The 26,729-nt window shown below is 38.8% G+C and overlaps 1 protein-coding gene across 1 annotated transcript in view; it reads left to right on the top strand.

Annotated features, from left to right (window-relative positions):
• The window catches only part of CA13 (carbonic anhydrase 13), a 30,605-nt gene extending 5,561 nt beyond the window's left edge, over positions 1-25,044 (top strand). Inside the window, exons 3-7 of the mRNA XM_028111913.1 lie at positions 6,120-6,238; positions 12,468-12,563; positions 14,059-14,121; positions 14,644-14,799; positions 24,516-25,044. Coding sequence (XP_027967714.1) covers positions 6,120-6,238; positions 12,468-12,563; positions 14,059-14,121; positions 14,644-14,799; positions 24,516-24,635 — 554 coding nt within the window. The 3' untranslated portion in view covers positions 24,636-25,044. The remainder of the gene's footprint in view (positions 1-6,119; positions 6,239-12,467; positions 12,564-14,058; positions 14,122-14,643; positions 14,800-24,515) is intronic.
• The last annotated feature ends 1,685 nt before the right edge of the window (positions 25,045-26,729 follow it).

Raw genomic sequence — 26,729 nt, 5'->3', positions numbered from 1 at the left:
GCCACCCAGATGCCCCAAAACTTTTTTATTTATAAATGTGGGCAGCCTTAGTCATAAAAAATTCCTACTCTAATTTGCTTGATGATGATCTAGGTTTCCTCTCTCCCTCTCCCTTTTTTCTCCCTCTCCCTCTTTCCCTCTTCCTCTCATTTTCCCTCTACTTTGGGTTAACCCAGGGGAATCAGTTTGTCTGTGTTTCCAGATTTGACACTGTGTCTGTGATTGGTAGTGTGTGCCCTCTCCCCCATGTGAAGGTCTCTATCCTATCTAGATCACAGTGAAATTACCAGGGTTAATTGGAAATGTCTGTAAAGTACTTTGTACCCTCTGAGACAGAAACTACATAAATATGGGTCATGATCCTCATTCTTTTCTCTCAAGATAAGTTAAAAGAGAATGTTTCATGGTGATTCTGGGTGTTAAATCAGTGAAAAAGTAGAAACCACTATAGTTAAAATAAATTGTTGGCTTTTCTTTTTCTTTGGTAAACTATAAAAAAACACAAAGATACTTTCTGTAGCAAACCACTTTGATTTGAAGAAGACAGTTTCCATTTTGTAAAGAAGCCATTCTTGACCAAAATTAACTCTGAATCCCACCAATCAAGAAAGCACAGGCATGAAACCTTCCTCATGGTCCTTGCAGGCCTTCTTTGTCTGGGAAGTTGCATTCCGTGTGGTTAACCACTGGTGCGTCACCCATAGGAATTTTAATAAACCTTTAAAAAGGTGGCAGGGGAGCCTGGGTGGCTCAGTCGGTTAAGCATCTACCTTTGGCTCAGGTCATGATCTCAGGGTCCTGGGATGGAGCCTCACATCCGGCTCCCTGCTCAGCAGGGAGGCCGCTTCTTCCTCTTCCTCTGCCTGCCGCTCTGCCTGCTTTCGTGCTCTCTCTCTCTCTGTCAAATAAATAAAGTCTTTTAAAAAATAAATAAAATAAAAAGGGGGCAGGAGGATATGAAATTTTGGGGGAAGAAGTCCTGTTGGCCGTGGTAGGGGAGAAATAATCTGATAAGGAAAGACAAAGGCATTCTCACCTTACCTTCTGGTCTTTTTGTACTCAGACAGGATCTCAGCTCTGGGAATCTCACCTGACTGGCCCCACAACTCCTCTGGTGGCACCCCAGGCTTGTCCTATCACAGAACTTCCCGTGCTGCACTGTAACTGCCAGTTGGTTCTCTTTCCACTCAGCTCAAGACTCCCTGTGGGCAATAGCTATGTCTTACTCATCTATCTAGCATGGTGCCTTGCACACAATAGGTACTCAATAAATGTGTGTTCCAGTTAAAAACATTTTTTTTTTGGTATGATGCTTCCTGGAGGACCTAGAAAATTGATATGGCATTATGGTACAGGATACATTAGCCTACATAGGTGAAATCCCAATAAAATCACAAACCGCCAGAAGTCAATTAATATTTACCATTTGACACCTAAGTATTAGTGGATTATTCATTGTTTGAATGTTTAATTTTTAAAGGCTGTTGTTTTTATATTTTAATAAATGAGGGTTCCTGGCATAGAGTAAGTGCTTAATAAATATTAATAACTAATAATAATAAAGCATAATACATAACAGGCCTGTATCCTTACCATATACGAGGTATGTTGTGCTGCAATTTTTTAAAGATGTCAAAAGGAAGCTGGTTTCTTGTTAAGAAAGGCCTCCTAGGAACACCAGTGACTTGATGGATTCAGTGCTTACTCTTTAATTTTCATCTCTAGAAATTATTAATTTCTTAGTTACAATCTAGTTATCAAGTTTTAGTTATGTGGTTCTAGGTAACTACCTGAAATCAACCAAATTCACAAGATCTGAAGTTATACATTAGAAAAGAAAAAAAACCAAAAAGATATGGGGGAAGGATACCTTAGTTGTGTGATCCCTCCCAGAAGCCAAGATCTGCAGGAAACTGAATTGGTGATCTGTGACAATGTAGATATTACAAAGCCTTAGTGTAATGATGTTTCCCTCACTAGACTGTAAGTTCCTTGAGGATAGGGATGATCTTACTCAGCATCCCATACTTAGTATTGAACACAGTTGCAGGCCCATAGTAAGCTCTTCAGAATCGTTGAATGAGTGAGCAATGAGAGAGTAACATGGTGCGCATATGCTCAGAGCAAGAGAAGCCAGACTTAATGAAGACTTTCCTGGCTCCATAAAGAATTCAGGCCCCAGTGACCAGAAACATTGATGGCCTTGGTATCTCTCTCATAATATAATCCTGGCAGATTTGTGCTGTTTGGTTCCTCTTTTCCTATATTCCAAGCAAAATACAGATGTGCTATTCACTTAGCTTTACTTCACAGAAATGTTTACCACACAGTGATTAGGCTATGACTTTCATTAGATTCACAGTCATAAGAACATGTTCTTTAGTGATTCCTAGGTCACTTACTCAGTAGCCACCTTATAAATCAAAGTTTATGGAGAAGTGCTTCTATAGATGAGGTCTTTTTCCTATTTTATGTTCATGGTATTTATCGATGCAGACACTGTCGTAGGCACTAGAGATACAAGAGAACAAGACAGATTCTGCCTTAAAAGAGTTTGTATGCTGGTGGGATAGACAGTAAATACATGCAAAGATAAGTGTGTTAATTTTTAGACTTTTTTTCTGATTTTGTTGCAACCCTGCTTATCATTTAAGGCCACTGACGACAGTGTAGTTTCAGAAAATGAGTAGGATTAGCAGATTTCTAACAATCTAGAAACATTTCTAGTTTCACAACATTGTTGGTCTTTGTAGCGTATAACAAATGACAAGGACCCTTTTACTAAGATATTAAAAATTTCCCAAATTTTTATGGCATTTAACTCTGGTTTATTAATCTCTGTAGACCTCTTATATGAGTGTTTTATTTGGAAGAGATTTAAGAAAAATTCTGAATGGAAGGATAAGTGGACTATACTTGTATACCAGGTGTGATTTTTGGAGAAATGATTATTCATTTTCAGATATAAGATGGAGACAATAATATTTATTTACTCATCTAGGTTGCAGAGGAAGATGAATGATTTGACACATGAAAACACTAAGTCATTCTCCTTAAAAATAACTTTTGTTACCATTATTCATTTTATACTACAGTTTCATTATTTTATTATAGATTATCTCAAAGTCAATGATAAATTAACCTTACTATTTTGACTAACTTTTCCCCACCTTGTGTTTCTTCAGAAGAGCTCTGCTCCAAGAGAATGTTTTCTTCACAAGTAGACATTTGCTGATCATGGTCCCAGTTTGGGTATTTTAGTGGAAACATTCAGATGTGGAGTCCAGATATGTAGAGTGTAAGGCAGTCTTTGTTGCTTAACTAGCAGATCTATGCTAATCTGGCTTTAAATCCTGGATTCTGAGTAGGCTTTCCAGAGATCAACCATTATTCTTGGATGTTTCCCTAACCATGTGTGTTTTTGGTATCACTTTCTTTCTCTTGAGCCAGCTTGTTTGCATCTTCTCCCAAAGTTAATTCCACATTGATTACTCAAGCTCTCTAATCTGCCTTTTATGTTTTTTTTTTTTAAAGATTTTATTTATTTGACAGAGAGAGACACAGCGAGAGAAGGAACACAAGCAGGGGGAGTGGGAGAGGGAGAAGCAGGCTTCCGTGGAGCAGGGAGCCCGATGCGGGGCTCGATCCCAGGACCCTGGGATCATGACCTGAGCAGAAGGCAGACGCTTAACGACTGAGCCACCCAGGCGCCCCTGCTTTTTATGTTTATATAGGGAATGACTTTATGTTTCAGCTCAGGTCTTATTATGCTACAGTAAGAAAAAAAAAAAAGGACAGTAGAATTGTTGATTTCTTTGGCAATTATCATATGATGTTATTCATATGTGGAATTTAAGAAACAAAACAGATGAACATAGGGGAAGGGAAGGAAAAACAAGATGAAAACAGAGAGGGGGCAAACCATAAAAGACTCTTAACTATAGAGAATAAACTGAGGATTGCTGGAGGGAAGGAGAGGGGGGGAATGTGCTAAATGGATGATGGGCATTAAGGAAGGCACTTGCCATAATGAGCACTGGGTGTGATATGTAACTTATATGTAAGTGGTGAATCACTAAATTCCACTCCTGAAACCAATACCCATTTCTTTTCATTTGTAATGCCATTGCATCCATGCTGTATGGAGTCACTTAGGGAAATGTGCCTTTTAAATTAATTTATCTGTGAATCATCTTTGAAACTGCTTGTTTAAAGACAGATCAAATTTTTATTCACTCATTCATCAAATATTTATCATGCATCTCCTCTGTGATAGTTACTGTGCTTAGGTGATGCATCCAGCAGGGACCGAATCGGAGTCTCTGCTCTCATGAACACTGTTCAGTGGGAGTCTCAAAACACTAAAACTACTCTGTTTATAACAGTGTAACTAACAGAAGAGCAAGCCCTAGAATCTGATGTAAATGCTTCTTCTCTTTTATTTTTCAGAGGGCTTTGGAAATAGCTATCTTTATTTATTGTAAAGAAATCTGGATCCAAATGAATCTAAAGAAACCTCCAACCATTCGACCTCCCAAAAAGTTTTTATTGCAAAGGCTCAGTTTTTTTCCTTGGTAGTTTTGATAATTGTGGAAGTTCAAGAGCACCCAGTCTAATCTCCTAATTAAAAATAGACAAACAAACACAAATATAAACAAGAAAGCTGATGCCCACAGAGGCTTCCATGAGTTTTGGAAGATTACATAATTCAGTAGCTGAGCTGCCACTATTCCCAGGTTTGTTGATTCCAACCACACTAACTCTTAATCACTGATGCTCAACTTTAGCTGAGTAAAACTGAGTAAGGAAAGAATGAATTCAGTTGTACTGGTTAATACAACTGGATCATTTCTCTCCCTCAGTATAGCTCAACGAGGGGCATGCTTTAGGCAAGTGTATTTTCCATTTTTTTCCCTTGCTGTGTCTAGAAAACTGCATGTGATACACCTTAACATCTTTTGCTTCTGTAGGCTCCCTGTGGAACATGGGACTTGAACTCACGACCCTGAGATCAAAAGTCACATGCTCTACAGACTGAGCCAGCCAGGCACCCCATAACATCTTTTGCTTCTTATATAAGACAGATCATTCCTGACGAATTTTGAGATATCTCTATCTCTGCATCTCTCTTTACCTATCTGAAATCTCTGAAGAGTAGGGTCATTTAAATCAAACTATTATTAAGGCTGCATCTCACAATCTAACACTTCCATTGGATGTTGATGGGAGATTAGTAATGCATAGGGCGTATTGAACATTCAGTGCTTTCTTATCCCCCCCCACCATATCCTTTAAACATGCCCAATAAAAATTAATTAGGAGGAGATGGTTTAGAGCTATGTTTTCTCTTAAGAAGCTCTACCATATACTTATGATTCTGTTGCCAAAAAAAGAGTTAATTTTGTCCTGTATTCCAGGTTTCCCTGGAAAGATAGAATTCAAGTACAAAAGATGTGCTTACTTGGCCAATTTTTGTAGTAATCCTAACAACAATAAAATAGTAATAATAGCTAACATGTTCAGCATGCTGATTGTGTGCCAGGCAGTGATAAGTTCTTTGTATTCAACTTTTCTTCTATTTTCAAAACAGTATCAGGAGGGGGGAGCATTACTATCTTGAGGCGACAGACATAAAAGCTAAAGCTTTGAAGTTAGAGTTGACGCAAGATCACACAGTAAGAGCACGAGCCTATGTCTTCTCAATGCTGGATGGAGCCTGTTCTCTAACCATAGTGCTGGGCTGCTCCACCAAGTTCAAGGTGGCCCTCCTTACATACCACATCCTTATTCAGAGAGGCTGGCATCCTCCAATAAACAGACCAATTCTTTGCTTTTAGGAACTCCTAATTTCTTCTGCTTTCTAACCCCTGTGTCTGTTGTGATTTCCCAGATATCCCATAAAAATCTGTATTGTGGACTCTCCAATGCTTTAAAATGTTTGTTTTCATCCCTCATATACCTAAAAATTGTATGCCTTTTTGCAAACTGAATGACACATTTGTAAAAAATTCCTCGGAGGACATTGGCATGTTGAATAATTCGGGGAGATGATGTGGATTGTAGCAGCATGTGTAAATATTTTTTTTCTTGCTAACAATTTAAAATATGTTGGTGTTTAGTTCTGCGTGGGGGTCCTCTCTTTGGAAGCTACCGCTTGCGACAGTTTCACCTTCATTGGGGGTCTGCTGATGATCACGGTTCTGAACACGTGGTGGATGGAGTGAGATATGCTGCAGAGGTAAGCCATCGGACATATATTCGTGATTCAGTGGTTTCCTAGGTGGTGGGATTTGACTCTTGACTCCAAATTCATCCTGAGCAAATTAGGAATCAGTGTCTAAGATTGCTTTATTCCATCAATAGGAGAGTTTATCAGTATGAGAGCTATAAATATGGTCCTTCTGAGCCTTACACCAACTCTGAGAGCTTAGGGTTATCGTGCTCCTTCTGGAAATGAGTAAACTGCAGGTTTGGAGAGAGTAAGTAACTTATCCAATTAGGAAGCAGTTGAGATGGATTTAAACTCAGGTCTGTCTGATACCAAATTACAAACTCTTTCTAGAATATCTGTTGTGTTTCCTGAAAGTCCAGGAAGAAGGCAGAGAAAGAGACATTTGATTTGGGCCCAACTGTGATCCAGACACAAGTGAATACTAATATCATATTTTGTAGAAGTGATAGTAAATGGTAAAGTTCCTTACAGGGAAAAGAAACAAAGACAAACTCTCCTAAACTCTGCATCACCTCTATATTTACAGGTCTAAAAGGGAATCTCTGTTAATTATTGAAGTCATAACACAATAAAGCATTCATTGACTTTTTTTAATTGGGAAGTTACTCCTTTATAACTATATTCATTAATAATACCCTACTTTTTCTAATCCTCTGTTAAATGACAAAGCATAATATACTTCAAGTTTTAATACTGTTAAATATTGCTAACACCCAACTTTTCCATGAGATGAAAATGAATTATTGTATGACGCAACCAAAGCTTTTTAAGTGACAGTAATTTGGCTTGTGAGTTTTCTAGGTGAAACAGCATTACCAGGCAAGTAAAGTTCTTTTTCATTTTCTCATGGTTACTGAGTTGTGGAATTTAGACACTCCTTTATAGTTCTGCTGTTCAGAGAAATCCAACCAAGACAACTTTCCAGTTTTGCTCTTCCATTAACATGTACATCTATTCTTTGAGCCTATCAACCAAATCATCCATTTGTCTACTTAAAACACTTTTGTTTGAAGCCAAGTGCTTAGGGTATTTTCCTGTTTTCAGGATGGGGGAATAAAATGTATATTCAAAGTGTTCCATGGCACAGGATAAAAGATGCCAAGAATTAGAAAGTGGGACTCCTGAATCTGTATGGTGCCTCAGTTTATATCATCTGCTGAACAGTTTTCATGTTGCTTTCTAAAGTTTTGTGTTCTGAATTGAACACATTGTTCTAAATCTGGAAGGTTTTGTGGGGATTGAGCTGGTTTTGGATTATGGCTTTGTAATTTTCCTACGCAACTAAGAAAAATAGTTACATTGCTTTATGGTGATACTTTCTAGTGTCATAAACTTGAGAGTATACTTTCAGAGAAGTTTTATCTGAGCTGGCAAGTTGTTTCTTGAAAAGGGCACTCCTATCCTGAAATTTTCCAGAGGCTCAGAGTTCTGACCTGCAGAGCAAGAGACATCTTTATAAACTTTCCTTCTTGAAGTAGATAAAGCTTTGACTGAAGTTTCATACTTCAGTCAAATTATGAAACACATATTCTTTAATATGTGTTTAAGGCTTTTTCTTATTTTATTTATTTGTTCATGGATTCATTCACTCTTTAAGAATTCACTGTGACCCCCACTATGTTGCCCATCTTTGTCCAACTTACTCTTGCTCATCCTGAAGGGAGTGCTGGAAGGAAGTAAGGATGAGCCAGGGAATGTTTCCCTGTGAAGGGTCCCTCAACCCTAAACCTGAAGGATGAGCAGGAGTGAGCCAGGCAAAGGAGATAGCAGGGGCCCTGCATAGACTCATGTGTGAGGACTTGGGGTGGGAAAGCACGTCACATACTGGAAGAATAGAGTGGCCAGTGGGATTAGTGCATGAAGAACAAAGAGGAGAGATGCCAGAGGTAAAGTTGGAAAGGCTGGAGGGCCTGATTTTATGAAGATCAATCATGGTAAGGCTTGTGAACTTAATTCTGAGTATGGTGGGAAGCCATTAACTGGCTTTTAATCGTGAAGTGATCATATTTGCATTTTAAAAATATTCATGCTGCAGTTTGAGAATAAATTGGGTTGAAGCAGGAGTGAATAAGTGAGTCAGCGAGGAGGAGGATTTTGGGGAAGTTCCAGGTAATAGGTGATAGTGCAGTTAATTAGAGTGCTGCTAACCAGTGCAGTTTTGGTGGGATTTGTTGATTGATTTGGTTTGGGGGGGGGTGGGCGTCATTGTTTCTGGTTGGAGATAGGAATGCGGATGGAGAATGAGGAAGTCTGGGTCAGACCTCAGGGTTGGTGGGGTGTTAGAGGTAGACAATAAACACATAAATAAATGGTGTATGGTAAGTTCTTTGATAGGAACAATACCATGGGATCTGGTAGTGTGATTGAATAGTTAGGAAAACTCACCATGAGAAAATCTAGACAGCTTCTCAGCAAGTGGGCAGAGCAAATACAGATGACCTCAGGCAGAAATGAAGTTGGCATGTTTAAAAAGCGAAAGATGTCGCTTCTGGGATTAGAATTAATGAGGGAGAGGTTATGGGCTGTGTCCTAGGGAGGCAGGCAAGGACCATGCCTTGTCGGGCTTTGTAGGGCAAGGTGAGAAGTTTGGAATTTATCCTTGATATATTGAGACAAAGACAATGGAAGATTTTGAGGAGGAGAATGTCATGTTCTACTTTATATTTTATAAAATATAACTAGCTGCTGTGTGTAAAAGGGGTTGGGCAAATGTGGAAACAGGGAGACAAATTAGAAGGTTATGGAAGTATTTCAAATGAGCAAGGATGGTGGTTTGGGCTATGGGGGTGGTGGAAATGAAGAGAATAGATGAATCCAGGATATGTTTGGGAAAGAAAATCAGTGGGACTTGCCAGTGAAAAGGGTGTCAAGATTGAAGGAATCTAGAAACACTCCTAAGACTTTGGCTCGTGCAAACATGAGGATCGTTCTGCCATTTACTCAGATGGGTAAGTCCAGGGAGGAGCAGGTTGCCTAGAGAAGTTGACTTTCTGTTGTGCACACATTAAGTTTGAGGTGCCTATTAGATATTCTAGACTCACGTTCAAGAAGGCTGTTAGGTATACAGACCTGGAGTTTAAGGAAGACGTCCAGGCTGGACTGGAGGTATTTGGGAATCACTGACATTTGGTTTCAGGCTCAAAAGAATCCCTTTGTGCTCATCTGTAGAAATGATTCTTAGATTCGTTCTTCCAGCCACTTTTGTACCTAACTTCATGACTATCATCGAGTTGTACCCTCTTAGAAAATAAAAAGAAGAAAAGAAATGAAAGGAAAAAACCATTTAAAGTGTACCATGTAAAAACTTAATTTTGGGTCTAATCTGATGATTTGTGACATTATACAGAGAGATTAAACTGATCTAAATCATGGAAAACCTTATCCTAAGAGGTATGCATCTATAAAAAGTAGGCTAATAATCCACTCCATATTTAAAACTTCATCTGATTACAGTTTGTACAGATTATATAATAAGCATATTAAATATGTAGTTGAAAGTAAAACTATAATTTTAACATTAACGGTGATTTTTGGCATGCTAAAATAATTTACATATCAATAGTATGCAGTTAAAAAGGCTAAAGTTGAATAATACTGTTATTTAGAAATTATTGGGGTACCTGGGTGGGTCAGTGATTGAGGGTCAGACTCTTGATCCTGGGTCCTGGGACCGAGGCCTGCATCAGGCTCTGCCCTCAGCACCAAGTCTTCTTGAGATTCTCTCTCCCTCTCCCTTTGCCCCTCCCTGTGCTCATGCTCTCTCTCTCTCTCTCTCAAATAAATAAATAAATAAATAAAATCTTAAAAAAAAAGAAATTATTTTCCAACAGGGAAGAAACTTCTCATTTCCATTTTTTTGTGGCTATGACTTCTTGTCATTTGCTTAAATCAATGAGGCTGTCATTGTTAGTCAGGAAATGTGAGTTTGTTATTTGTTTGTTTGAGTTTTAATTCAAATACAAATGCTGGGGCACCTGGGTAGCTCAGTTGGTTAAGCGGTTGCCTTCAGTTCAGGTCATGATACCTTGGTCCTGGGATCGAGTCCCACAGTGGGCTCTCTGCTCAGTGGGGAGCCTGCTTCTTCCTCTCTCTCTGCGTGCCACTCCCCCTGGGAGTGGGGGAGTGAGAGTGCTTGTGCTCTCTCTCTGTGTCAAATAAATAAATAAAATCTTTAAAAAAAACCCCAAAACTCCAAAAAACCAAATACAGACGCTAATACAAGTGATATCATTCCCTCTGAAGCTATTTGTGCCAGTTAGGCAAAATGTGTGGGAGAGAGAAAGATTTGTTTGGGGGAAAAAAAAAATTTCTTGCTCTAGTTTCCCATAATATTCTAAGTAGTTGCTGTTTTTTATTTATTTTTTTAACAATTTTATTTATTTGAGAGAGTGAGTAGGAGCACAAGTTGGGGGGAGGGGCAGAGGGAGAAGCACACTCTCTGCTGAGCAGGAAGCCCAATGCTGGGCTCGATCCCAGGACCCTGAGATCATGACCCGAGTTGAAGGCAGATGTTTAACCAACTGAGCCACCCAGGCACCCCTAAATAGTTGCTGTGTTTTAATCAGCAAAAGGATATAAGATTCATCTCTCTTTAGTTACATATTCATTTTCTAATCAGTTGTTGTGAACCTAAAGACATCATTTCACATCTTTTTATATCTTTGGTGTCATCTCTTACTAAGTGAGCTGATGGATTGGCATAGAGCCATTTAAAACAATTTTAATGTTCTTTTCAGCCCCTCCCTTAGAGTGGAATGTCTCTATCTCATGTAAGCCAAATGAATTTTGTTTCATCATCCAGTGTTTTCAAGGTTTCGTTCCTCCTCCAACTCTCTCACACCAACTTAGAACATGGCACCACAGGGATCCACCTTTGTATTTTCGGTCTGCATATCCCACAACCTTCCTTGATTGTTTATAGATGGTGGACTATTTTATAGTTTTGTAGCTCATGTATTTATAGTTGTGATGATTCTTATTTATTCAGAAATTCCCCCATATTAGTTGCCTATAAGATATGAAGTTATATTTAAAGCGTGGGATTAAACCCATGTCTTTGAACATACTCAGTTCTCTTTCAAGGGACAGCTAGAAAGGTGATTTGTGCATGAAACCCTTCATATGTGTTTCCGCCCTGAGATGCCAAAAGGATTCACTGAAAGGAGATTTAATCTGAAGTCAGTCCCTCATGCAGGGGTTCTTGGACAACATGGTGTCCTCACGATCTTGGCCAAATCGTTTGAGCATGGCATATTGCCCTTTGACGTCTATCTTAGTGTGTTCTTCCCCTTAATCAGGAATGAAGATCTCCCCAAGGTGGATTTCTGCCTTACTGTTATTTATAGTCTTTCACAGTTGTTTGTGTGTTTGGGATACTGTACTGTTTACAGTGGCAGAACATATAGGACTCGTTTGGTTTTTGCAGGAAGCCACTTGCAAGAGGGCAGTGTTGTGAGGTAGGTGTATTTTCTATTTTCTAGAGTTCCAGGTCCTCCAACTCCTTCCCTCTCCCCTTCTTTCCTTTCCCTTAACTTGGCACCAGCTGCCTCTCATTTCCATCCTCAGACATGTCTGGTTCCTAGTTCCTGTTCCTAGACAAAGCCTCTTTGTCCCCATTAAAACTTGCTATCAGCAAAGGATCTAAACATAATTATAGATGGTAATACATGTGTGAATACTGCTTCAAATAGTTCTGTTAAGGAGAATTTGCACTTTCAAGTCATAAAAAGTCTTCAAGTATAGTGGTGAACATCTGACTAGGCAGTTTCAGGAATAATTGGTACTGTCCTTAGCAGCAGAATCGTCACTGCAAACCCTTGGTTGACTTCTCTCTCTTCCTGTGAGCCTAAGCTTGTTTCTTGGACTCTGCTCCCCGCTGGGATCTGACCTGAGGCTGCTCTCTTGCAGTCCCATCCGTGGAAGGCTAGGAAGAAGCCTTAAGTCAGTCGCTCAGGAGCAATGGTTGGAGATTGCTCAGGCCAGAGGGGCTTGGCAGGATGCTCCAGAACATTCTAACTAGTGCTGTAGACCTTCCTATAGTATACCATAGACTACAGTGGCCATGGTACATGTCTTTGGCTTTTGGACAACAGCAGATAGGTGGATTCTGTGAAGAATACATTACACACATGAGGGCACAGCCCAGGAACATTTATATAAGTATTTTATTTTCATTTATGTTTTTAAGTATTTTTAAAAAATAACATTTGGATTATGTTGCATACCTCCCTTTCAGCTCCATGTTGTTCATTGGAATTCAGACAAATACCCCAGCTTTGTTGAGGCAGCTCATGAGCCAGATGGACTAGCTGTCTTGGGAGTATTTTTACAGGTGAGAATCCACTGATTTCATTTTAAATAATTCATCAGCCATGTTGGATAAAGAGTTTCAGTCATGGAAAGGATAGTCTACCATTTTTAATAGTAAACTCATTTTAAGTGTAATGTTTTCCTTTTGAAATTAATATTAAACATTTATGTATTAGTTTATGATTTATCTAATAGCCCAGAACTACCTTGGGAGTATTGTCTCACGTCTCCTCTTATTGTCCATTGATCATTTTTATGTGAACAGAAACGGCGGCAGCCGCAACAATAGTTGGAGTAACAGTTGAGATTCTGAGAAGAAAATCTTTATTCTGGGCTCTTCCTGATTACACGGTATTTAGAGATACAGGACAGAGTGAAGTTCACGTTCCTGATTCTTGAAGCACTAGTTTTACCACTGTGGTTTGTTGTCTCAAACACACTGACCAGTTTTTAAAAATTGTTGTTGTCTTTTCCTTTGTGTCATAGTCACATGTAGTGAAGCAAGTATCCTTGCTGTAATCCCTGTGGGTGGGTTGGGCCGCTCAGCTCCCACTGTGACAGCATTCTTGTAGGGCGGGCGCTTTTGCTCTGCCACCAGACTCTGCAGGAGATGTTGGAACTCGTTGGGGCTGGGACTGGGGGAGTACAGGGCAGAACGGAGGGTGGGATGAATGGTTTCGGCTCCTTCCCTTTGGCTGCCAAGTCCGCTGGTGGTCATGGAATGTGAGTGAGGCAAGAGATTGTACTTGAATCCTGAAGGACTTAAAACCTTAGGTAGAGTCAGCACATCCCTAATAATGAAAAGAGGTACATATATTTTTCTGATGACGATTTCTACTCATGATAACATATCGTCTTGGTGCAGGACCTCAAATCATTTTAGGTTGAAAGTGAGAGATTTTTTTTTCTTTTTCTTTTTCTTGTTTAAAGATTGTATTTATTTGAGAGAGTGAGTACAAGCAGGGGGAGGGGCATAGGGAGAGGGAGAAGCAGGCTCCCCGCTGAGGAGGAAGCCCCATGTGGGACTCAGTCCCAGGACCCTGGGATCATGACCTGAGCCGAAGGCAGACACCTAAGGACCGAGCCACCCAGGTGTCCCTGGAGATATTTGCTTTTAATGCTTTGATGTCACAAGTGCCAGTTTGGATCTAGGGTCTGAAGGTCACATCTGGTTGAATAGTGCAAGTATTATGTTAGAGTTTCCTAAGGGAGTTTTCTCTTAAGTTAACCTGTATCTTAAACATTCATAAAATGGAAAAACTATGTAGCTGTTACTACTAGTTTTGGAATCAAGCTTAAAATTCAGCCAAGCAGCCTGTCACATTACCTTGTTCAGATTCTTCTGGCATGATAAAGCCAGCAGGTAAAAGACAGCTTCATTATAAAACAATCTCTGTTTGTTCTGGGCTGGGCATAGGTTTTTAAAAAAAAAACAATTCAAAACCAGTGACTGAAATGGAGTGAACCAGACCTGTTCTGCTACAGTAACTATTTCTTTTGAAATTTTGTGCTTTCAGATTGGTGAACATAATTCTCAGCTGCAAAAGATTACTGACATTTTGGATTCTATTAAAGAAAAGGTAAAATGAAATATTATTTGCTAATGACTAAGGTATTCCTTGTTCTCTCCTGAAGTTTCTTACCTTCTTTTAATAACTTAAGCTTTAGATAGAGCATATGCTGTCTGCTTTGAAGCAGGGTTGGAACATACTTGACCAATAGAGCAGAATCAACCTATTGTCATTTGTCTTTTGAAAATGCTGAAGGGGTCTTAAATTATCTAAAATCATTACTAATAAATTTACGCATGATTAGTTTCTGGTATTGGAGTGTTGCACAATCAGCGTTTAATTGCAACACATTTTAAACAAATCTTGTGCTTCTTAAATAAATCTAGCTAATATGCTACCTCATCTAAAATTTTTAGATTAAGGCAGAAACTTTTTTTTAAGATACAAAGGCAGATACTAAATAATTCCATGAGTTGAAGAGTTCCAGTAAAATAGTCTTTCATTGGATGCACGTGTTTTTGTTTTTGTTTTTGTTTTGAGGGTTCTGTAAAGCTCTCCCATTGTAATTTGTGGGAATTCTTTCTCCACCAGGGTAAACAAACGCGATTCACAAATTTTGACCCATTATCTCTGCTTCCTCCGTCCTGGGACTACTGGACATATCCTGGTTCCCTTACAGTCCCGCCTCTTCTTGAGAGTGTCACATGGATCGTTTTAAAACAACCTATAAATATCAGCTCTCAACAGGTATGTCACTTCTTCAAGGTTGATCCTGATTTACTGGAGGAAACTGGACCAAAACTTAAAAAAAAAAAAAGTCCTGCCCTTAATTTCTGGGGCACGATGAAGCCTGTGTTTTCCCTTCATTAATCAGATAGGTAGTTGGACTGGGTAAAACTTACGTCCCTTTCTTATTTGACCTTCTGTGATTAGATGATTTCTCTCCACGGTCTTTGAAACGTAATGTGCATACAGACACTGAGGGAAGTGACTTTAAAGGCTATAATTGTTTTCTTTTTTGGGCTGAGATATAAACAGGTTGGTATATAAACGGGAAAATCAGGAGAAGGGCTACTCTTAGAAGGGGACTTTCTTCTTTTTGACCTCAGTCCCTAGACCTGCTCCTCCTACAGATGATGTCGCAATCAGAAAGTGAGCAGTGACAACAACAATGGGTCTCTTCTCTTTTGTTGACAAAACTTTTGTGGGGCTGCTTGAGGGGCTTTAAGCATTTACTGAGATGCTGTTGGGTGCCTACCTGTGCTGTTTTAGTGAAGACATTTCCTCACTTGTTTTTCTGATTAACGTATTGAGTCTGCAAGCCGTCTGCAGGCTCAGGCTCTCTTTGATGCCCAGAAACTTGGCTTGGGTCTCTGACCTGTGTGACTGACCCATCTGACAGGTGGATGTGATGTCTTCTGTGGATGCTGTGCTGAGCAGGTTTTCTTTGCTTCTTGTTTTCCTTTTTGAATTACTTGCTGCACAGTTTTAGCAAGAACATAGTCTAGTAATTTTTGCAGCTAATCAAGCACTTCTGTTCTGGGCTTGCCCACCTGCCTAGCTGTTTATTTTTTACCCCCAATCAAGGACTAGAGCTGGTTCACCTTTACCAAGGTCATATCAGGTAACATTTTCCCTTGGGGTGTTGAACACATCTGACTTTTGTTGGCCTTATCTTTAGGACTAAAGCCAAATAATAATCTGGGACGTACTAATCAAAACATTTTATAAAAGTCTGGATTGAAGTCCAGAGCTTGACTGACATGGAAATTCCTGTGACTTTTCCCATCATAAATAAGATGCACTGTGTCATGAGAAAAAGGACCTGTCACTGATTCAGGGGCCTTATTAACCAAGTACATTTTCTTTCCCCCATGTGCTAAACTGTTCACTTTTATATTCCTTTGTTAAATTTGAACAAAATAAGGGTAAGAATTAATAAATTATAACAAGGTAGTAAGTAATAATAGGAGATCATGTTTTCCCTCCTATTTCAAGGATGTTTTCAATCCCTTAAAGTCACTTGGAAAATAACTTTTTAAAATCCACCTGCCATTTGGAAGAGACTATATCAAAATATATAATTTAGTTCCTTAAAATACATAAAGCTCTTAATCAAAAATGACCCACTGTAAGTTTAGGAATTATGCCTACCTAGCTGTGGTTTCACTACTCTAATTTGAGGCTTACTTAATTAATATTAATTATTAATGTGGTTTTTATAAGGTAGAGTATATAAAATAATAACTATATTTTAGAGCTTTAGTGTGATTGATAATTCACTGTGATCTACTTAAATTCACTTACATCTACTCTAGCACGAATACTTTCAAACACTTTCATTTTTAAAAAATATTTTATTCATTTATTTGAGACAGAGAGAGCGAGAAAGCACAAGCAGGGGGGAGGGGCAGAGGGAGAGGGAGAAGCAGACTCTCCGCTGAGCAGGGAGTTGGACACAGCTCATCTCAGGACCCCAAAATCATGACCTGAGCCAGAGGCAGATGCTTAACCGACTGAGCCACCCAGGTGCCCCAGACATTCTCATTTTTAACCAGATGGAAATGATTATCTGAATAATAATATGAATCCAAATTATTCTAATATGATATTATGGTGATTTTAAGAGTTAAAAAATGAAGCAAAAGATATTTCAGAAGTCCAATCCCAGTCTAACCATGAGAAAAACATCAGACAAAGCCCAACTGGGGGACATTCTGCAAAATAGCCAATCAGTACTCCTCAAAACTGTCAAGGTTATCAAAAGCAAGATAAATCTGAGAAATTGTCATCATCAAGAAATGCTCAAGGAGCTATGACTACTAAGTTGTTTCCTGGTGGGATCCTGGAACAGAAAAAGACATTAGGTAAAAACAAAGGAAATCTGAATAAAGGATGGACTTCAGTTAATGATAACATATTAATACTGGTTCACCAATTGTGAAAAATGTACCATACTAATGTAAGATATTAATAATAGGGCACATTAAGCACATTATGAGAACTATTTGTACTAACTTTGCATTAATTCTGTAAATCTAGAACTGTTCTAAAATAAAAAGGTTAAGAAAATCCAAAACATGAGAGGGTTGAGATGATTATTCAGTTGCTTACCTCTTTTCTATAAAGTGAAATGAACATGTCTTTTGTGTATACCACTTACTTAAGAGTTACTTTCCAAAAGATAATTTCTAATCTCAATTTTGACAGCTCTTTATTTTTGAAGTCCCTGGGACACATTGTTTTATGTATTTTCCAATTCTACCATATAATGTCACTAGCTATGAAGATTAACTTCTTTTTTTAGTGCCATTTTTTTCTAGGTTTTTCTACTGCTATTTCTTGCCCAGTCACTATTTGACCAAAAGGGCAAACCAGATGTTTTTCATTTTCTTTTATTTGATTCAAGCCCATTTTTTTTTGTCCCCAGAGTCACTTATTGAAATGCTTTACTTAACTGCCCGACCAGTAAACAGATATGCTGTTTTCAGATGGTTTTGATAACAGATCTGTCATTCTCTTTGGAAGGCTAACTGTTCTGCCAAGTTTCTTTGGGCTATCCTAAATTATCTAAATTGGCTTGCTCATCTGCTGAATTCAGTGTGCAGGATACTTGCTTTTGATTCTCTGCTCTTTTTAAAAATTTTCTCTTTGTCATTTGTTATGAGATTTCCATACAATGAAATTCACGAGTTTTAGTGTGCAGTTGATGATTTTTGTTGTTGTATATTACCATGCAGCAACCACTAGATCAAGATATAAAATAGATCCCTCGACCAAAAAATTTCCTTACGCTTCTTTGCACTCCACCTCCTTCCTCACCGATAGCCCTAGGCAGTCACTGAGATGTTGTCACCAGGATTCTGCCTTTTCTAGAATTTTATTTAAATGGAGTCATAACAGTATGTAGATTTTTGTGTTTGACTTTTACGTAGCATAATGTTTTTGAGATTCACTGACAATTTTTGTTACTGAGTAATATTCTATGATATGGATATACCACCTTATTTTAAAATCTATTTACCAATTGATGGATATTTGGGTTGCTTCCAGTTTTGGGCTATTATGTCTTGGATAATAGCTGTACATATTTGGAAGTTAAGAATAATTGGCATATACATTTTTGTGTAGACACATATTTTCATGTTTTGTGAAGTTAGACATGACCTAGATTTACTAGGTCATGCAGTATCTTCATGTTTAATTGTATGAGGTACTGCTATATTGGTTTTTAATGTGACTGTTCCATCTTTCATTCTCACCAGCAATATATGAGATTTCTACTTCCTCCACCTCCTTGTCAACACTTGGTGTTGTCAGTCTTTTGAACTTTAGCCATTCTAGTGGGTATCTGTGATTTTTAAAATTTGCATTTATCTGGTGACTAGTAATGTGGAACGTTTTTTCATGTGCTTGTTGGCTGTGTGTATATCTTCTTTTGTGAACATCTGTTCAAATCATTTGCTCCTTTTTAATTTGGGTGTTTGTCTTTTTATTATTGAATTGCAAAGGTTCTGTATACAATCAGCCCTTTTTAAAGTACATGTTTTGCAAAACTTTTCTCCCAGTCAACATGTTGGTTGCCTTTTTTTTTTAAACTCTGTCTTTTGAAGAGCAAAAGTTCTTAACCTTGATGTAGTCCATTTTTATCAGTTTACCCCTGGTTTGTGCTTTTGGTGTCCTGTTTAAGAAATTTTTGCCTAACTATATGCCACAAAATATTTTTTTCATACTTTAAGTAATGGTTGTAGCTCTCACATTTAAGTCTTTGATGACTTATGAGTTAAGTTTTATGTATGCTGTGCCCCATTTTCTCTTTCCTTTCCTTCTGATATTTCAATTTCACATATACTTAAACTTTTAATATCATCTAACAGATCCCCAAGATGCTATTTAAAAAATTTTTTTTTATTTAAATTCAATTTAATTAACATGCAGTGTATTATTAGTTTCAGAGGTAGAGTTTAGTGATTCATCAGTTGCATATAACACCCAGTGCTCATCACATCCTGTGTGTCCTCCTTAATGCCCATCACCCAGTTACCTCATCCCTCTGCCCACCTCCCCTCCAGCACCCCTCAGTTTGTTTCCTAGAGTTAAGAGTCTCTTATGGTTTGTCTTCCTCTCTGATTTCACCAAGACTATTTTTTTAGATAATTTTTTTTTAATCTCTGTTCTTCACCATGGATAATTTCTATTGATCTATATTCAAGTTCATTCGCTCTTTCCTCTGTCATGTCAATTTTACTCTAAAGTCTATCCAGGTAATTTTTTGTTTTAGCAATTCTATATTTTAGTTCTAAATTTTCAGCTTGGTTCTCTTTTATTATATCTATTTTTCTGCTGAGACTTCCCACTACTCTGCATTAAAGATGCTTTTTTTAAAAATGTACAACCCTCAGGTAGTTAAAATAGTCATTTTAAAATCCATGTTAAAAAAAAACCTTGTAAGTTTCTAGTTTGGTTCATCTTGGGTCAAACTCCCCTGATGTTTCTTTTTTTGAGAATGTGTTCCATTTTCTTGATTCTGTGTATGTTAAGTAATTTTTTATTGTATTCTAGATGTGATGAACATGAAGTTGTGCCAATTCTGGATTTGGTTATTTTTTTCTGATGAATATTATTTCCCTTGTGTGAGTAGGTAATTTTTTCTGGCAGGGCTCGAGCTCTCAATTTTCTTTCTTGTGCAGCAGCTCTGGTCTCAGTACAGCGTGTGTGGTTCTTAGGTATAGAGTTTGAGTATCCTCTCTCTGGCTCTGTCCTTGTAAGACCGGTGTGTTCCATTGCAGCTTTGTGCAGCTTGCAGACTCTACTCAGCTTCAGGTGAGAAGCTGGAGAGATAGGAACTCACTTGTAGAGCTCCCAGCTCTCCTTCGTGTGAGAGAAGCACAGACTATCCACCTGAGTCCCTCTGCTTCTGTGCACTCTCCAGTACCTGTGGCTTGTTGCTTTTTGTATTCGTGTCTGGGTTTTAGAGTTGTTTTCCACAGGGAGGTTGTCTGTAGGGTCTTAGCCCAACAGATCTGGAAGCAACACCTAATGTCCTTTTAAAGTAGTAAAATGCTATATTATGTAATTAATGCTAATGACCTAGGAATACTCTTCTTCTGCATCTTTAGACTAAATATGAAATGGGGAAAGAATTCATTCACTTGAACATTAATTTTGACTTATGCCAAAAAACTCCATATAATTAGCTTTGACATTAAAGTTCTAAATGATAGGAGACAATCCAAGTCAGTTCTAGAATTGTTTAATAATTGCTGACTCTTGCAAGGCATAATGCAAAAGATACAAAGAAGTGTTAAAAATGTCCCTTGTCCTCAAGTAGTTTATAATCTAATAGACAAGATAAAATAAATGCATAAAAAATGGTAACACAGTGGCTGTGCTTGGTATGTAAGAAAAATAAGGTGTAAAGGGAGTTTAAAAGGGGAGAGACTATTTTATTGGAGAAATCCGGAAAAGACTTCATGAAAGAGCTGATATCTGGGCTAGGAAAAGGGCGATGACTGGTTGGACGTAGTAAAGGAAAGGGAGCAGTTTCAAGAAGGAACACCATAAATAAAGGCAAGAAAAGGAGGTGCAGAAAATGTGGGCCCCTTTGTACCTAAGGTTCTCAAGCTTTAGTGTATACAACAATCACCTGGGGAAGCTTATCAAAATGGGAATCCTTGGGCGTTATCAGAAATTCTCATTCAGAAGGTCTGGGGTAGGGTTCAGTAACCTGAAGTTTTAAGAATCACCCCAAAGTCTCTTCATTCAGACGCTCTGGGGCCACCCTTCACAAACCTAGCTTCGAGTGGGCCCCGTGTGTGGCAGTAATCGGAGACAACCTAGTTAGTCGGGACCCGGTGGTCCCAAAGCCAGGCTAACTAGTTTGTTTTTGGGGCCTTATTAGAGTTAAAAATGTTACATATTTTAGAGACCGATTTTGAAATGTTTACACCTGAAATGACATGATATTCAGCATATGCTTCAAAATAATCTAGTTTGGGCAGGATGGAAGGTGGAAAGAGAAATGAGTGAGAGTGTGGATGAAATGAAATTGGCTGTGTGTTAGTGATGGATGAAACTGGGTGCTGAGTTTGTAGTGATTTATGCTGCTGCTCTTTCTAGCTTTATGTATGTTTGGAAGTTTCTGTAATAAAAAGCTCATGAAAAGAGATTAGGGGAAAATAGAGAAAAAAAAGTTAGAGATGCCATATGGTGCTGTGGTTAGTGCATGACTTATTTGCCAGATGGCTTATTTACTGAAACTTCCTAGCTGTCCCTCAAGCTCCTCAACTTGAAAATGGGGGTAAGAGGATATCATTGATTAAATGAGGTATGTATGTAGGGGACTTAGGGCAATACCTGGCCCACCATGTTCTGTAAGAGAGATTTTACTTTTATTATCATCCAGCTTGGGCAGGCGGTGGAGTGCTATTAGACATTTGAGCACTAGAGTGACATAAGTAAAACTATTTACAAAACATTAGAAAAGAATATTTCTGCTTACTGGGGTGGTTCTATAAGGACATTAACATTTCAGTATCAGAGCCAAGAAAAACAGCAAAACGAGTCATACCCACCTCAGCCTTCAGGCTGATCTGGGGAGACTCCTGCCAGGACTCATGTAGATGGTATCAGCTTTCGTGACAGAGTGGCAGATTTTCTGTCTGCAAGAAGCCCAGGGGCCCAGAGAGTGATAAGATTGGTAAGGGCCAGTCAGGGGTGTGCATTTTGAGGTTAGTGCGGTGGTGGAGGACACCAGAGCCAAGAGAAGCAAATCTGAGCAGGGACTGGCAGATGCAGGGTTTACCTAGCTGGGCTGAGTGATTGGAAGGGAGACCCAGAGCCAGAAAGGGAAGGGGTTTGGTGGGACATCAGGGCAGGTTCAGTGAGTTTCACCAAAATGTGCAGGCAGGTCAAAAAATGATCTAGAGTAAATTCCAGTGAGGTTGAGGTGTTACAGAGGCAGGGAGCCGTGACCAACTTGCAGAGGAGTCAAAGGAGGGTGGGAGGGGTGCCTGGGTGGCTCAGTCAGTTAAGTGGCTCAGGTCATGATCCCAGGGTCCTAGGATTGAGCCCCATCGGGCTCCCTGTTCAGTGAGGAGCCTGCTTCTCCCTCTGCCCCACCCCCTGCTCCTGCTCTCTCTCTCTCAAATAAATAAATAAAATCTTAAAAAACAAATAGCCAAGGTCTTCAGAGGAATGGGCAGCTTCAATGGGAGGCAAGTCGTGCTTGCTGAGGCCAGCGAGTTGGTGCCCTGATTCAGGCCTTGGGGTTCCTGCACAGCCAGCTGGAAAGGCCACTCCAGACAGACCTGGTCCCCCTGATCTGTGGAAGGCTGAGTGTTTTCCTTCAGGCTCCAGAGGTTAGATTTTATTTACCTCTGCTGCTTGACTTTACCAGAGAATTATTTAAATCTCATCTGGCTTTAGCTATAATCTGGTCTAATGAAATATGAGTAATAGTAAGTTGTAACTATTTGTCTTATCTTGCCCATATCGATACCCTTTAAAAGACCCCTCAAAGTATCACCTGTGGAAAGACATGGCTGCTTGTATGTGATGCATGAACCTATCTCCATGGAGTGCGGTGACAAACTCTTGCCTAGGGAGGACCTCCATCACCTCTGCCTCCCATCCTGGCTAGTACTGTGCAAGAAATGTTTTAGGCTTCAACTAAATGATGATGACAGAAACTTAATAGATGTGTCCTAGTGTGAGTTTTTAAAAAAAGATTTTATTTATTTATTTGAGAGAGAGAGAGAGCACAAGCAGGGGAGGGGCAGAGGGAGAAGCAGACTCCCCCTGAGTAGGGAGCCTGATGCAGGGCTCTATCCCATTACCCTGGGATCATGATCTGAGCTGAAGGCAGACACTTAACCAACTGAGCCACCCAGGTGCCCCTATCCTAGTGTGAATTTGCTTGATTCTGCATTTAGGTGACTAGCACAGCTTAGAGAATGGAGGTCTTTTTTTAAGATTTTTTTTTTTTAATTTGTCAGAGAGAGAGAGAGAGAGAGAACAAGCAGGGAGAGCAGCAGGCAGAGGGAGAAGCAGGCTCCCCACTGAGCAAGGAGCCCGATGTGGGACTCGATCCCAGGACAGTGGGATCACGACCTGAGCTGAAGGCAGATGCTTAACCAACTGAGCCACCCAGGTGTCTCAAGAATGGAGGCTTTTATTCTCAATAATTTAATAATTTATCTTTGCTCAAATGAAATAGGAAAACAAACACCAGAAACCTACTTGAGTTAATTGGTAATAGATTTTTGGTGAATACTTTCAAGAAAGTAGAATTATTCAGCTAGTTTACCCAGTCTTCATTTTACTACTATAGACTGGCCTAAATCTTGATAAATAGTATTAAATCACCAAGGAATTGTTAAATAATTTATACAACATGCTTAGAGTAGAAAACTTCAGCAATTAAAAATAGTGGCATAGATTTATGTTTATTGACATGCAAAGATATATAGGATATGTATTAAGTACAAAAATAAGGTTTCAAAAGAGCATGACGGTTAAGCCTGTTTTTGTAATAAAACATGTTGTGTGTGTGCATGTGCGTTCATGGGTTTATGTATATAAAAATATATGTATATAACACTCCATAATGTTAACTGTGATTATATCTTGTGATGTGATTACTAGTAATTTCTATTTTCTTCTTGGTGCTTTGTGTGTTGTATGAAGTTTGTAAGGTAAGTCAGCATTTTTCTGTAATAAGAAAAATTAAGCCCTTTTGATGAGAAATATGCCTATATCACTGAAATTGTATTTAAACATTATCAGAGGTTGAAGGGCCCACGTGTTTACCATGGTTAGTTGTTTGCAAGGCTCAAGTATGGTGAGAGCAAAATTATTGCTTGAGGAAAACAGTACTTAAAATATCAAAATTCTACAGGATGAGCACCACAAGGTTGCCATGGAAATTGAGGCCATGTTGTACTGGAGTACTGGTATGTGTTCAACGTGATTCCGAGAGTTACATTCCAATATTACCATTGAGAGCATATAATCCATTGCTTCACTTCATAGATGGGGTAACTGAAGAGCAGCGCCCAAGGTCACCCATCTGGTCGGTGCCAGACCAAGGACTGGGACCTGTCCCTGAAAGCCAGTACAGTGATCTTTCCACTGTCCTATTCTGCCTTTGTAGGTGACATTCTCTGATTCCTAGATATGTCCTCTTTGAACCACATTCTAAATGTTGTTTCCTCATATTACTTTGATCCTCAGATAAAGAATCCTTATGTAGTTGATTTTTTGAACCCACAGGTATTTGTATAGTGGTGAGAACTTAGCAGAAGTGGTGTTTTCTTATATATATGATTTAGGACACTTTTACTGCAGTATTTTAGTCCCTGGTAGAGGAAAGGCTGTATGTCTTATAACTTTCTAGGAGGGCAGTTCACCAACATTGGTGTGACTTTCTGTGCTGAAGCCTACTCTGCTCTTTTCTTCAACAGTTGGCCACATTCCGCACTCTGCTCTGCACGGCGGAGGGCGAAGCAGCGGCTTTTTTGTTGAGTAATCACCGCCCGCCACAGCCTCTGAAGGGCCGAAAAGTGAGAGCCTCTTTCCATTAAAAGTTGTCACCAGAGGACCACCCCAAACATGTCCGTGGAGAAAGAAACAAAACACAAAAAATCCCTGCAAACAGCTCTTCCCTAGAATTCTGATTTACGGGTACCATTTTGCTCTCAGCTTCAGCACCGCAAAGAAGATCAGATCTCTGTAATCAAACTAACGTAACTCATCCATCTCAGATTTGCACTCACGGGTATTCAAGCAGTAAACAATTGTTTGACATGTGTTGAGACCCACAAAATGCATCTACTTCAACCTATGTGAAAACGTGGCAGGCATTGCAAAACTTCCGAATGCATTAAAAAGTATCCCTTGCCCTAGAGATTAAATCAGTCATATCTCTCAGTAATGTTTGGTCAAAAAATTAAAATCTTTTCCAGAATGATAAGATTGTGATATCTTTTTCTACACAAGTGAGTCTGCTTAATGTCTTGATATTATTCCAATTCATTCCTTTTAAAGTGAATTTTTGTTTTGATTATGTTGTTGATCCCCATTGCACAGTACCTTTAATAAAATGAACGATATGGGCATTAAGGAGGGGTGGGGTATAACTATTCACTGTGTCCACTCCACAGCTCAAAATTAACCCATCCAATTTTGTTGGGAATTCCTCAGGATATCAATGATTGTTTAATGAATTATGCCCTATATCACACTCATGCAGTAATGTTAATGATAAACAGGTTAATAATTGACTAGATGCAGTGCTTGCCAGTTTATTGACATGGTTTGAAACTAACAGATTGGAAGGTACCAGACCGGGCGAGCAGCCCAAGGGCATGAGGAATAGGTTACTTTTCCCCTGTGCTTTGGCAACAGAGCAGGGAGCAATCCTGTGTAGGTCACTGTTCTGTCAAGTGGTGGAAAATATTTACTTGGGTCTCATATAAATACACAATCCATCCACAAACCCTCCAACCCATTTCCATGGCAAAACCATCTCCCGTTTTATACATGTCCCTCAATCTCACAAGTAATTTTGTAAGTTGGCTCTTGATAATTCATTTTAACCTATTGTCTCATATATTTTTGTTTGTTTTCGATGAAGGCGGATGGTGAAGGTCCTTTTGCTCTCTCTGGTGCGAGTGACACTATTAAACCACATTTAAGACTTGAACACATGGGACACTTCTGTCATCTGAGGGAAGTTTAGCTGAGTTTCCTTGATTTTGTTACTTTGTTTCAGACACCATTCCTCCTCTGGATGTAGATTTTGATAATTCAAATTATTCTGTCATAGTCTTCTTGATAGGATAACTGAGTATCAGTAAATTGTATAGTAATGCTGTACTTGGTTGCAGAAGGTAACTCCTTAAGTCTAATGCTGATACCTTGGTCATTTTTGTTTTCCCTTACAGCATCTAGCTTAAGCCTTGCAGGAGATTGCCATCTAGGAAATATTTAATGAATTGAATGTTTTAAAATGTTTTTATTTGATATCTTTGGTGATTATCTTGCTGCTTGTGATTAAATGCACTATCAGTTAATGTAACAAGTAAAATATAAGTTATCTCTTAAAAATGGTTTCTTCTTAAAGGAATAATTGTTAAATCTACTGGTGTAACCAGATGTTTTAATGGTTTTAAAAATACCAGTGTTGGATGGAAAGGTGTTTCTTTACTTTGGAAAGGCATGTTGTAAAGTATCCTAGTAGGAGAAAGAAGTCTGTTTCCTCAGGGAAAGTATGTTGTTCTGTTTGAAGGGGTGTGTAATGAGGATTCTAATTATTTTGCATGAGAGTTATTACTTTGTAATTTATAGTTTCTGCTACAGTATTGCATCAGTTCTGTGCTACAAATTGGACTTTAGTAGACTAAAAAAGTCTACATAGCACTGATTATCTTGAAGACTGTCTGTTAATTTATTTATCTCATGGGGTGAAAGGTCTAAGTGTATGCTGAAGTTCTTATCTCTTAAAAAGATTAAAGAGCGTAAATACTAGTACAGATCTCTTTTGTTTTCCCACATGTATTGGATTTATGTTCATTAAACATTTTGTATTTCAATTTAAGTTGGATTCAATCACAATAAAGAAAATGAGACAAACTTTGAACTGTATCAGGGACTCGTATATGCAAGACACAGAATGA

The sequence above is a fragment of the Eumetopias jubatus genome, unplaced genomic scaffold, assembly GCF_037043125.1.
Source record: "Eumetopias jubatus isolate StellerSeaLion01/CBP00866 unplaced genomic scaffold, mEumJub1_p1.0 scaffold_4, whole genome shotgun sequence".
Taxonomy (NCBI): domain Eukaryota; kingdom Metazoa; phylum Chordata; class Mammalia; order Carnivora; family Otariidae; genus Eumetopias; species Eumetopias jubatus.
Note: the sequence above shows the minus strand (reverse complement) of the source record. Positions and strands in the feature narration are given on the sequence as shown.